Source organism: Populus nigra, chromosome 10 (assembly GCF_951802175.1).
Source record: "Populus nigra chromosome 10, ddPopNigr1.1, whole genome shotgun sequence".
Lineage (NCBI taxonomy): Eukaryota > Viridiplantae > Streptophyta > Magnoliopsida > Malpighiales > Salicaceae > Populus > Populus nigra.
The window spans coordinates 3,248,562-3,262,015 of NC_084861.1; the positions used below are offsets into that span (position 1 = coordinate 3,248,562).

A 13,454-nucleotide genomic window follows, 5' to 3' on the forward strand; every position below is an offset into this window, starting at 1 on the left:
CACTCTTCCATGTCAAGATTGATGCTTAAATAACTTGACGAATGGAGATAATCAGATGTCAATTCCTTCCAGCCTTCTTTGCCCCAAGCTCTCCTTAGTTATTTAATGCGAAAGTTTAAATTTTTTCCCCACTTGGGAGTAAATTTAATTTGTTTTACAGGCACGGTGGAAAGTGTAACATTGTCTTACTAGATAGAAGCATGCACATCTTTTAGATTGTATGAAAAATATAGGATGATTACAATAATTAACTCAGAATTCTAAAATTATTGTATAAAAATTTGAAGATTTGACACGAACCTTCTTCATATTTAAAAAATAAATATTACAGAAACATCTTTTTTTTTTTTACCTTGAATACGCTTAACTAGTATTTTACAAAAATAGTTAAAAAAAAAAGAATAAATACAAAAAAATGGGAACATTTTTTTTTATACATGAACTATAGAAATTTTATTATTTGATTTTAGTCAAATTTTTTTAGTTTCATTTTTAATATTCTCTATCTAATTTCTAAAACTTCTTAATTTAAATATTTTTTCTTGGTATTAATTAAGAGAGATTTAGGTATAAAGGGAGGTTTCTTTCAGATCTTCAAACTTTTGGATGGTCTATATGATTTAATGGTATTTCAGAAAGTTTATTATAATTAATATAAAAATATATTATTTTGGTACAACAATAATAAGATTCTTACAAATAATTGAATTACATTCTTGCTTATTATTTTTGTTAAATTTTATTTTGTTTCCTTGTGTAGCTATTTAATATCAATATTAAATGTATGAACTACTAATTAAGATTAATCAAGGTATTGTTCTCATTTTATAAAAGCACTAATTAGAAAGAAAAAAAAGTTGGTCAACCTAGTAACTTATGCATTTTTATTTTCATTTTCTTTCACCTTATAAAGGAAATGTTGTAAAATAGCCAAGAATATTAATTTAATTCAATTCCACAAATATTTTAAATAATATAATTAAATTTAGTTATGTGATTTAGTATTTTATTCCAGATATAAAAATTATAACATGGTATTAATTAAATTCAAATCACATCTGAAATTATATTCAATTATATATATAATTTAATTCTAAACAAACCGTAAAGAAACGATCAAATAAAAATATGACACAATCATGGAGGTTATTTATAGTTCTCCTCCCTCCTAGCTACAAAAACAAATAGATGAGATAACTAACTAATTAACTATATATTTATATATAATATTCATAAGATTTCATTAGACATCATTACTCTTTTTGTTAATCTTCATTAAGAAATTGAAATCTCTATAAACAAGACAGTAAAAAGTATAGAAAAGTTTATTTTCAAGTTTATTTGTTAAATTATATTTTAATTTCAAGACTTGGGCCTAATTTCAAGCCTAGGCACTAGGCACGGATGAGCCTGGAAACAACCAAGCCTATGACTCCTAGGCCAGGAAAACGACCCATGCTAGGAGCTTTTGGGTGTACACTGCGTTGTCCACCATCATCTGAGAATCGCCGGTTCCGTTGAAACTTACGGGCACCACGTCCAAATGATATTTTCGGGGTTTTTTTTTTCACTTAAGAATAAATGGAAATACTCTCCTGAACCACTTAAACATCAAATTTTCTCATATTTTACTGTCAGTTTATGTTTGATTTGAAGTTGAAAAATGGTTACAAGTAATTTTTAAAAATACAAAAATGAATGTAAAAAATTGTTTTTTTTTAATTGTTTGAAACAAAATTAAAAACTAGGTGATTTTTTTTTCTGATAAGAAAACATTTTAAAGGAATTAACAATTCATTTGCAAGAACTAGCTGCTGCTGGGAGCTTAGTCGTACTAGAACTTTGTTTTGTAATTGAAAATCAACTCTTTACCTATCCATAGTCTAGTCTCCTCCCCGAAAATGCTTCGTTCGAACAATCACGTAAGGAAACCCACTCTCACTGTCTCACATATACTATAGCTGAAGTGGAGGGCTTGGTCCAGCCTCCAATTGCGGTTTTCACATTTGTACAAAGTAGAGATAGGAGTTGACAACAGAACTTCAAAGACCAAGCATGCAAGAACCAAGCAAATTAGAGCAAGTAGAGAACATAACTTCCGGTAATTTTTATAGCTGTCATGACATAGAGCAAGATCAACAACTGTCCAAAAATAAAGAGGCAGTAAGCAAACCAAACCAAGTTCTAAAAGGAAGCTGCTTGAACTCACTGATTCATAGCCATCACCATCTGTTTGGAAGTCCAATCAAAGGCTGCTGTTGGATTTACGGGAAATGTAAAAGCAACTGGGGCAGTATTAGCTTTTGCAGATATCCTCTTTCATAAACAAACTTTCACATGCATTTGGACATAATGTCCTCTAACAGTAATTGCTTTTTCTTGAGTTGTTTTTTATTCTCAGGTCACCATCCAGTTGAGCAGCAAACACCATGCAGAAGTCATTCTTCAACAACGTTGACAAGTTCGTATTCAATCAGCGACAGGTTGTTATCTTCCTTCACAGTGAAATCAGCAGGTTCAGTGACTTCAACACGGCCCCACTTGTCCACAGCAAGCCTCATTGATCCTTTAAACATGTCGATTTTCGCATTGCGAAGGATCACAGTAGAATCCTCCTTCATCAAGTCCACTATGAAAAGATAAGAACATGAGCCAAACAAAACAAACAGGACTAGTAAAATCCAAAAATAAAAGATGCAGGATTGAATAATCCAAATTCAAATCATCGATTCCTCGCTTGACAGATGAAGAAACCAAAACCACACATGCCTTGTGCTCTTTTGAAAAAAAAAAATTTAGAAGAAAAGCCTCAAACAAATCATCAAAACACAAACTCAAAACAAGGTTGCGATTATTTAGTTGGGAGTGACAGTGAAAATGGTTGCAACATCTAGAATCTGAACTAATGTGTGTTTGGTAATGTGATTTAATGGTTTTTTCAAAGTGTTTTTCGTCTTATCAAAATCATCAAAAACCACCTAAAAAGGCATCAATTTGATGTTTTTTTCACACAAAAAACACTTTGAAAAGCACCTCAACTGCAATGTCAATTGGTATGGTTAAGGGTTTTTATTTTTTGGTCCCATGTACAAATAGTCTGATAAAGATTTTATGAATTTGATCCAAAATGTCACCCAAACATCTTTCCATAAGTAATCTTATCAGATAAATAGTTCTGGCAAAGAAAAAGCCATCGAGAAATGATGGGAAATCTGAACACAATTGCATTGCCAAAATAATATTGAACCCTGCAAGCACTCAAAGAAAGAGGGCATTTGAACAAATTCAAGATAAAACTATTTAATCACACGAAAGTCAGACCTCATCGAATCCAAGAACAAAGAACAACCACTTGGAACCAACAAGCCACACACTATAATGATTAAACCCCATTTTGCTGATTCAATCGAAGTGCCTGAACCTTAAAAAAAAAAACGAAAAGTACCTTGATCATTTCTAGCAGTAAAGATAATCAATCCAGTCTCATCCCCAACCAAACATTCAGCAATTCTCATTTGGCGTACTTGAGGACCATCAGCACGCCCTTTCTGCAATACCATCTTTACACTAACAACCTTCACGGTGAGAGTGTGGCCAAAAGTGCCTGGGCGGAGCTGCTCAACCTTGGTGAATACAGGCTTCCTCAACCCCGGTTTTGATTCTTCAGCCATTTTCAACTGCAGAAACAAAAGGCATTTAACACCACAAATTCCACTCTAAATTAATTAAAAAATAAAACACAAATTTCCAATCGCCAAGAACAGATCGAGCAGTAACATTTAACAGAATAATGGAAAATTAAAAAGGAAACACGCATGCCCTAGTATTTTAGATACGCTAGGGTTAGGGTTTTCACCTGCAAATTGGAGAGCGTGAGATGAGATGAGGTGAGATCTGATCTGATCTGGTTGAGTGATTGAAAAACGTAGCCGTCAGAGTCGAATCTACAAAGAGAGTCTTTGTGCCTAAATACAAATAATATACCGACAACAACCTTTGATCCTTTGATTGGCCAAGGTTTGCTGCCCTCCTCTCTGCACGTGACTCTTCCTTCGTCTACGGACTTGAATTTTCTTCTAGCTTTTAACAAGTCGAGAAAGAAAGGGGCTATCCTGAAAAGCCCACAATCAAAAACTACTACCCTACTTTCGGCCCTGCTAGCCCCCCAATACTTGGCCCATAACAAATTCCATGGGCTATTTTTAATAAAGATAATCAATTTTACATTTCTATTTTTCTTTTTCATTTTTCTAATTTTTATTTCGATAAGAAAGTGAAACAATTAGTCATTTATTTAGGATGAAGAACAATTTTTTATTTGAAAAAAAAGAAATACATTAAGATTATATATTTCTATTAAAAATTTTAATCTCTAATTTATAATTGTCATCTTAGTATTTTGTATTTGTGATAATATAATTATAAAATATTAGTTTAATTTTATTAAAATTAAAATTTATCATGACAAATCTATACTCGCTAATTCAAAAAATTTATTTTATAATAAAAAATAAACAAGTTCATAACACTAACTATATATATATATATATATATATATATATATATTACATTGCTGAAAAATGGTTAAATGTTAAAGAGAAATATTATATTATTCATCGTTTTAATTTTTTTTTATGAAAATAATGAAAAAATTGTGATGAAAAATCGTGAAGATCCTGTAAAATATGTTTTTTAAAATTTACCACAAATTTTAAAAACTAGAAAACTAGTCTTCCAATTTTCCAAATGGAGAAAAAATGTATTCAAATGGAAAGTTTCAGTTCATATTTTTCTATTTTTTTTAATTTTTAAATCAGAGTATATATTACTTTGTTTTTAAATAATAGCCTCCTTGATACTATTGAAGAATCCAAACCAAAAACAAAAGCACGACAACAAAATCCCTCTCTATATTCATGGATGAAACCTTTGAATGGCCGTATTTTAATTGGTACCTCCTGCATTTATTTTATTTTATTTTAGTACTATTTGGTTTGGAACCTCCTCTGTTAAGTTCTGGTCGCTATTAGTAGTGAGACCACTCACAAATGAACTCGTATAAAAAAAAATTATCATTTCAGATAATTACATGAATTTGTCAAAAGTCTTGTGATTAATTAATGTTTCTGAAAATAATGGTTATTTTTAATAGATAACTAATGATTCACATGGTGTTTTTCCTCTAAACCATGCCTGCCGAAGAAGACTGGCACATTTCTCTCTCCAAAGTTTCTATATTTATTAACGTTTAAAAAATAAAAAAAAATATAGTATTTTAATATATTTATAAATTGATAATCATTAATGTAAATAAATAAAAAAATCATTAACAATAACTAAAAGATAAACGAAAAAAATTAAGAAATGAAATAGATCAAGATATTTAATCTCGTAAAATAAAACATTTACTCATCTGTGAATACTAAATTTGTTTATGAGAATTAATAAAAGATGTAAAAACACATATGAAATTGAATGAATAAAATAAAAGGAAAAAAATATTATGCAATGCTAAACATATAAGAAATATAATTTAAAAATAAATATTTTTTTATAAATAAAGCTTACTTGTAAAAAATAAAAAAATATCAAAAATTAAATACAAAACAAAACATTTTAAAAAAAAACTCAATTCAAAAAGTTTTGCAAAGCCCATGGTTTCGCCCATGAGATCGGGATTTTTTTGTGTCTATTAAATTTGTTTATTAAAATTAATAAAGGATAATAGAAATAGAAACACATATGAAATTGAGTGAATAAAATAAAAGAAAAAAATATAATGCAAGGCCGAACATGTTAGAAATATTATTACAAAATAAATATTTTTTTATAAAATAAAGCTTATTTGTACAAAATAAAAAAATATTCAAAAATTAAATATAAAACAAAATATTTTTTTTAAAAAAACTCTATTAAAAAAGGCCTGCAAAACATGTGGCCTAAGTCTTAAGACCGAGATAAATTGATAAAAATAAAATTAAAAATAATCATAAAACTATTTTTTTAAAATAATAATTCTGTATGATAGAATCATAAAAGAAAATGAAAAAAAAAAGATTCCCTATCCATATCAACTCTTAAAACTCATGACTCGTGTCATAAGATTGAAAGCACGACAAATAAAAAAATATTAAATTCAATTCCCGGCAAATCAAACGCTAAAGGATAAAATAGAAAAAAAAATATCACATAAAAAGTTATAATTAAGAAAATAAGGGTGAAAATCAAAATAAAAAACAAATTATCGGGTGTAAAAAAATTGAATTAGAGAGTTAAATTGAAAAGATAAAAACTTTACTAAAAGATAAAAAAAATTCAAAAGAATAAGAGCTAAATTAAAAAAAAACATAAACTTTGATTAAATGATGAAATTAAAAACATTAAAATTTTAACAAATAATCCAAAAAATACAATAAAAAATCAAAAGAATAAGGTCCGAACTAGATAAAATAATAGATTATATATAGTAATTTAAGGACTAAATTAAAAACATAATATTTTTGTCTAAAAGAGCCTAGAATTAAAATAAATAATAAAAGACATAAGATCTAAAATAAAATAAAATAAATGACTGACAAGCACTTTTTGTAAAAAAGAAATTCTTATTCAATGAAGTATTCATTAGCAATTAAGAAAAATATATTATCTTTTAATTGTTGAAGGAGAAATTCTTAGTGATTTGAATTTTTTAAAATAATTTAGTTAGACAATGGAAATTTCGACCGTTTATTTATGTGTTTTTCGTGTGTTTTATATTTGTTTTTTAACAATCAATGGCACTTCTATTAGTAACGTAAGCAAAACAAATCCCTTGAAAATCTTGAAAAGTGAGGTGTTAATAATGTCTTTTGCCCTCTATTCTTATTTATTTATGACTTTTTACCTAGAATATTATTTTATATATAAATTCTACCCTGACATTATATTCCTCTAAATTTTTGTTTTTTTAAATCTAATTTTGTTAAATCATGTGACATGTGTTAAAAATATGTGCATTAATTGTTTAGATCATTATTTGAAAAATAAATTTCAATAAAAAAATTAAATTTGAATTAAAAAAACTAAGCCATTGAAAATTTATCATAATTTTTTTAAAACACCATCATTTTAACAAAAAAACATTCAAAAATCAAATTAACTTGGTTTTTTGATTGATTCAACCAAAATTTTTCTTTCAATTCCTTTTCAACCCCAACCAATATAGGTCCTGGAACGATGTCGGTTCAAGTTTTACATCCATGACTGTCAATGGCACCACCCAATTTAGTGTTTAATAGGGATAATTATTTTTGGTTCGGTTCAGTTTTTATAAAAAAATAACCAAACTGAATTTTAAAAAAACAAAACCGGTTCAAACTGACTGGTTTCAGTTCGTTTTTTAGGATAAAAACTGGTTCAAACTAGTTTGGTTCGGTTTTTTCCGGTTTGGCTATGCTTTTTTCCGGTTTGGATTTAGTTCGGTTTTTTCAAAATTTTAATCGAGTTTTTTTCACGGTTCGGTTTTTTTAATTTTTTTTAAAGTTTTTTTAGTTTTCTCGTTTTTTTCCTCACCTTGGTGTTTGATACTGAACCGAATTCAACAATTTAAAGAAACAAGATTCTAAAGATAGGAAAAATGAGCACACTAAAATATAAAATGAAGCCGGTCAAAGCTTCACATTGTCAAAAAAATATTATTTAAAAGGCTCAATTAGCATTATTATCTCTTTTTTTATTAAAAAAAATAAAGGAATTCAAACCCCACCTTCATGACAAAAATAAAATAAAATTATTCGATAGAACATATACAACAAGCATTGAAATTAAGCTCAGATAGCAATGGAAGGGGAAATTGCGAAATCTAGATCCCATAGCTCGAAAGTTCCCTTGACAAAATCGTAGTGGGCACCCTTCAGCGATACAGCACCATTGACCACGGCCTCTCTCACAAAGGGATATGTCAACAGATTTCCCAGCGATACATTGACAGCCTCCTGCACCAGCACAGTGATGAGAGGTATATATTGGAACCATGCATGATCCTTAATGTCCATAATTAATTTAACTGAAACCTAATTAATTATGGATCTTGTAGTTTTAAGGCTAATTAATAATTAGTATAGAACATGGTAGGTCTAATTACTTGCCTTCTCGCAGCTGTGGCATTGCTCTTCGAAACTTAAACCTTCGCCTTTTGCTGCCACCTTGGTCTTGGCGGCTGAGCAGATCTTCACCCAATTTTCTATGAAGTCCCTTTTTTATATAAACCAGAGAGGAAAAAAGAAAAAAAAAACAGAAGAATAACCTGCTGGTTAGTCAGTAATTGGATCTCGCACCTAGCTAATTTTATTTTATTTTATTTGACGATAGTATTATATTATTTTTTATTATTATTATCCATAATCAGTGAGATAGTAACATGCTGGAGATCGCCTGGTTAACTTCTGACAGATTGGCAAGCCAAAATATTGGGAGTGTTTTCTTCACTTTGACTGGCATGCATGTATTTAAATTATTAAGTCAGCTCGTAAGCAATCAAACGAAAGAACATGTGTTAATGCAGATGGAATATATATATATATGATCAGAATGCTTACGTACGTAGAAGAGGACCCGTCGTCTGGGAAAGACATGAGGCCCTTGATACCACCACAGCAGCTGTGACCAATGACTACAATATTCTCCACCTGAACTTCAAGAGAAAACATATCATGAGAAAAGGAAATAGTTTTTTCATAATCCAATTTTATTTCTCACTCACGAATCGACCCCTGCATCAGTTTCAATAGCTATGGTGCCACCAGCTAAGAATGGGATAAAAAAAACTGATTTTATAGGCGAGGCAGTGTCAATAAATAGAACAACAACTATATAATATAATGATTGTATTAGTATTAGTGTGTTGCAAAGCAAGGATGGCATATTGACCTTCAAATGTAACACAGCATATTCAATGGCGGACCCAGCGCCGGAATATTTTGTCTGCGGGAGAAAACAGAAGTCAGACGAAATTGTTCAGTGGACGATCAAAAAATAACAAACGGAACCAGCATATTCAGTGTTTTAACAATTATACTATCATGAGTTGATCACTGATTAACGGCGTTAGAGTAGACAGACCCAGTCTTCTGTGCAAACTAAAGGGATTAAAATAACGTGTCATTAGGAGAGGTTCATATAAATTTGAAGTGTTAAGCAAACCTGGGCATAAGGCGGGACCATGTTGGCGATGTTTCGGACCATAAAGGCCTCCCCTGGCTGGAAATTGAGGATATGGGAAGGGCAAACTCGAGAATCAGAGCACGCGAACACCAAAAACTGCATTATAGTAGTTGAATTAAGAATCTGACGAATGTGTTTTTTTTTAATAGTTTTTTTTTAAAAATATTTTTTATTTTTTAATTTTTAACACAGAATATCAAAACCATTACAAATTAATATTATAAAAATATTAATTTAAAAAACTATTTAAAAAAAATCAAACACATAAGAATCCTCGTCATGACGCCACATCAACATCGTATGGTTGCAAGCCACCCATCAGGATTAGCTAGGTAAATAAAATGAAGACAAATAACATTGAAAAAAAAACTCTAAGCATAGGTACATACAAGGTTGGTTAGGTAATGCTGAGCTGGATTACGAAATTGTGCAAATTACTAGTAACATTTTCTATTAATAGAATTTTGTAAATTTCAATTCTAAAATAAATAAGTATATAATACTAGCTTTTTTTTAAAAAAAAAAAAGAAGAAGACCACTAACCTTAGGGCTCTGGCCTTTAGCAAGGGCACCGTACAATTTTGGATCCTTGCTGCAGAAGATGCATATTCATGTGATTATTAGCCAAATTGTGCCATTACTAGCATCGCAACTAGGCAAACAATAATATGTGAAAAACATACATTTTCAGGCCTAGTAGTGAGTTTGCCCTATTATTTTTTAAAATATTTTTTATTTAAAAATATATTATAATAATATTTTTTTAAAAAAATTATTTTTGATAACAATATATAAAAATAATCTAAAGATATATAAAAATAAATTAAATTTAATCAAAAAAATATTCAAAATTTTATGAAATACAGTTTGCACCGCGTTCCCAAACATAGTCTTAACTACTTATTATATCCGATATAGAATACTACCGAGTGTATGGCTCAATTCACGGGTCAAACGGGTTAATTTTGATCAATAATTTAAAAATAAAATCAAAATAATCAAGTTTTTAATAAGATTATAAAGTGAATTAGATCAGTTTCAAGTTAATTTTTTTAAAATCCTAATAGAGCCTTGGAACAGATTGATCAAACAGTCAAGTTAAACCAAGTTTAACGGCAATAACAGTAATATAACCGTAAATTCTGTGTTTTGGGAGGAGATCATAGGAGGAAGGCAATAATTATCAATGGGACAAGCACAAGAAGAGGGCAAGTTGATGGTGCTTTGGCAGCCGTATGGAGTGCTAATAAATAAATATTATCCGAACCAAAAGGAAAAGGCTAAAACGAAACGTACTCATATTTCTCCGTCTTGAAGTGGAGGAACCCGGTTCTAATACGTTCGGCCGGTTCAAACTCCTCCGAACCGGCCGCCTCCAACTCGGCCGCTATCTGCTTGATTTTTGAGGCGGCGACACTCCCGAGGTCAGCTCTTTCACTGTTGCCGAGGTAAGATCAAAAGGAAGAGAACAGTCAGTTAAATCCATTCATTGGGCCCCATGAAAGAAGAATTTACCTATTACTATAATTAGTAGCTATAGCACTCTAACTGGAGAAAAATACAGGTACATGAATCAATGTCAAATATGAAAGGATTTTATAAGCAAGGGAGGAACGAAAAAAAGACAGAAAATCATTAGTATTCTGAGTAAATCTCAAGTTTGTTTGTTCTGAGTTGAAAGTAGAAAACTCATGATCACTAGGGTATACCTGAGAAGCTTGCTCAGTCCTGCAATGGCATCCTTGTATGAATCGTTCGCCATGTCTTCTTCCTTCTGCTAATAATCCATTTAAACGATAAATACTAAAGAAAGAGAGAAAGAAACCAGAAGATTTATACTATCCATTTGAATTAGTTTATTTTTAGCTAGTGCACAGAGCTGGATCGAATCCATAACGAAAAACCAAATAAATAACTAGCAATTAATTAGATCATTATCAGTAACAAATCCATCTACCCTAAATTCTTCTGGAAATGATCATTTCCTTTCTTTGCCAGAAAACTATGCCATGCAGACTATATTAAATATATCAAGAAAGAAAGCAGAAATATCTATGATCAGAACAACATCAGTACAGACACAAGAGATGAAGATTAAAGAGATAATAGCTGTTAATTATAAGCCAGGCTGATTAATGACCTTGTAAAAAAATAAATTTTAAAAAAGAAAGAAAAGGAACAAAATCTGCAACAGTTTCTAATTTCACAAAATGATGAATCAGAATCCAACGAAGCATCTGGTATACAAACCTTTCTCTCTAAGAATATTCTTCCGCTGCTTTGTGTGTGAGAATTAGCAACTGGTCACAGAGTTCACACAGCTAGCTCGCCTCTCAATCAGCTCCATATATAGAGAGAGACTGCTAGTTTAGGTTTTTTTAAAGATTTTTTTGACAATATAAGAAAGAAAGAAAGAAATAAATAGCATTAAGTGGATAAATTAAATTTACCAATGGAATTAATATCCAAAAGACGATAAAATGGAAAGTTGTTATAAGTGGAAGTTTTAGTGTTTCAAGGATTCTTTATTAGGCTTTCACATCCGTTTTATTATCTTATGCTAATAAATCCAACAACTTTTATATATATATATATATATATATATATATATATATATATAATTTTATTTTTTCGATCAACTTCTGGTTTCTTATAAGAGGCAAGATGCAGAGCGTCGTGGAATTTGAAGAGATAAGGTCAGGGATTTTTGTGACCGATTCTCACGAGGGAAAATGAATGATACTAGTAATGATAATAAATGCATGCGGGTTTGATTTTTTAATATTTATATTCTACGTATTATTTATTAGATAAAAAATTTAGGCAGTGTTTGGACTGTTTTTCATAAAAAATTAATTCTTTTAATTTAAATTAATTTTTTTAGTGTTTTTAAATTTTTTAATGTGTTGATATTAAAAATAAATTTTTAAAAAATAAAAAATATATTATTTTGATATTTTTCCGAACAAAAAACACTTTGAAAAACAACTGTTACCACACATTTAAACACTATCTTGGATATTTATAAACTATCTATCAGTATCTAATAAGTATTAATTATCTACTATTATTTATTAATCAATATATATCTCAAGATTGTTAATTCCGTTTTGTTTCGTTCGGAATAATCGAAACATTCTATACCAATTCAAAATATAGAACAAAACGGAACAATTTTTATCTCATTTCAAATTTCGGTCCATTCCGGATTTTTTGGCCGGAATGTTCCGGATTCATTCCATATATTCCGTTCCGCTCTTGAAAAACCATTGATCCTTGTTCAATTTAATTAATTAAACCACCCAAGTATAAAAAACTCTTTTTCATTACTATTTTCAATAACAATGATATTAATAATAATATTAAAAATTATTATTACTATTTTCATTAATAATGATAATAATTTTTTAAAATTATATTTATCACTAATATATATGGTTTATATTCATTTTTTTTTCTTTTCATGTTTATACTTTGTAGGAATTTGAGCAAAATAAAGGATGCTTTAGATTCCATTAACCTTGATAACATTGACCTAACTTTATATTTAAAATATTTGTGTTAAAACAATTTACTTTCATAATATTTTTTATATTTTATTTAAGTTGAATTACTTTAAGTTAAAGATCTATTTAATCTTGACTATTTAGAAATATTTTAAATTTGAAAATTACATTTGTTCGGCATTGTGTTTGTATTGCATAATTTATAATTAATTTATCTTGAATTTGAATTATGTTTGTATTTTATTTCAATTGAAATAGAATGTTTCAGTTTCGGGGTGTTCAAACATTACATTCTGAAACTGAAATATTCCATTCCAATTGAAAAAACAAAATACCTACCAAAACGAAATTGACAATCTTATATATATATATATTTTCAGTAGACATATGTAATTGATAAAAGAAATTTTTATAAAAAGTAGAATAATATTAACTTCAATATATTACTAGAATATGTTCGATCTTCTTTCTCACAAAATAAACAACAAAAACATGCAGTCATATTAACTTCTATTGGAGGCCTTACAAGTAAAAAAAATAGAGGGGGGGGTTAACACTTAGAAATTCACTAATCAAGGAAAATGTCTAAAAAGTAAATTTTCATCAATAATTTATTTATTTACGTATTAATTTCAATTTCTTTATTAAACAACCCCAATTCAAATTAAACTTTTAAAATTCTTTTTTTAATGCAATATATTAAAAACATTCATAAAACGAAAAACACATTCATCGGCTTTAAATTAA

The 13,454-nt window shown here is 29.1% G+C and overlaps 2 protein-coding genes and 1 long non-coding RNA gene across 3 annotated transcripts; all 3 read right to left on the bottom strand.

The window, feature by feature from the left end:
- Positions 1-2,073: 2,073 nt before the first annotated feature.
- Positions 2,074-4,057, bottom strand: LOC133705866 (uncharacterized protein At4g28440-like). Its single transcript, XM_062131273.1, has 3 exons — positions 3,857-4,057; positions 3,446-3,677; positions 2,074-2,629 (listed from the first exon to the last, which is right to left on the bottom strand). Exons 2-3 carry the CDS (start codon positions 3,669-3,671, stop codon positions 2,439-2,441), a joined length of 417 nt encoding a protein of 138 aa, XP_061987257.1. The 5' UTR covers positions 3,672-3,677; positions 3,857-4,057; the 3' UTR covers positions 2,074-2,438.
- A 3,573-nt stretch (positions 4,058-7,630) lies between these two features.
- LOC133705021 (uncharacterized) lies at positions 7,631-8,964 on the bottom strand. Its single transcript, XR_009844177.1, has 3 exons — positions 8,908-8,964; positions 8,581-8,666; positions 7,631-8,232 (listed from the first exon to the last, which is right to left on the bottom strand). It is a non-coding gene; the product is annotated as an uncharacterized LOC133705021 (long non-coding RNA).
- A 104-nt stretch (positions 8,965-9,068) lies between these two features.
- LOC133705197 (carbonic anhydrase, chloroplastic-like) lies at positions 9,069-11,579 on the bottom strand. Its single transcript, XM_062130330.1, has 6 exons — positions 11,452-11,579; positions 10,911-10,975; positions 10,498-10,638; positions 9,745-9,793; positions 9,181-9,297; positions 9,069-9,116 (listed from the first exon to the last, which is right to left on the bottom strand). Exons 2-6 carry the CDS (start codon positions 10,961-10,963, stop codon positions 9,069-9,071), a joined length of 408 nt encoding a protein of 135 aa, XP_061986314.1. The 5' UTR covers positions 10,964-10,975; positions 11,452-11,579.
- Between the last annotated feature and the right edge of the window lie 1,875 nt (positions 11,580-13,454).

What these genes read in the sequence shown, in the direction of transcription:
- LOC133705866 (XM_062131273.1), bottom strand. Translation starts at nt 3,671, where the DNA reads ATGGCTGAAGAATCAAAACCGGGGTTGAGGAAGCCTGTATTCACCAAG. An exon ending in TACTGCTAGAAATGATCAAG is followed by an intron (nt 2,630 to 3,445) that starts GTACTTTTCGTT and finishes ATCTTTTCATAG; the next exon opens with TGGACTTGATGAAGGAGGAT.
- LOC133705197 (XM_062130330.1), bottom strand. Translation starts at nt 10,963, where the DNA reads ATGGCGAACGATTCATACAAGGATGCCATTGCAGGACTGAGCAAGCTT. An exon ending in GGACTGAGCAAGCTTCTCAG is followed by an intron (nt 10,639 to 10,910) that starts GTATACCCTAGT and finishes CCTCGGCAACAG; the next exon opens with TGAAAGAGCTGACCTCGGGA. An exon ending in TGGTCCCGCCTTATGCCCAG is followed by an intron (nt 9,117 to 9,180) that starts GTTTGCTTAACA and finishes TAATCCCTTTAG; the next exon opens with TTTGCACAGAAGACTGGGTC.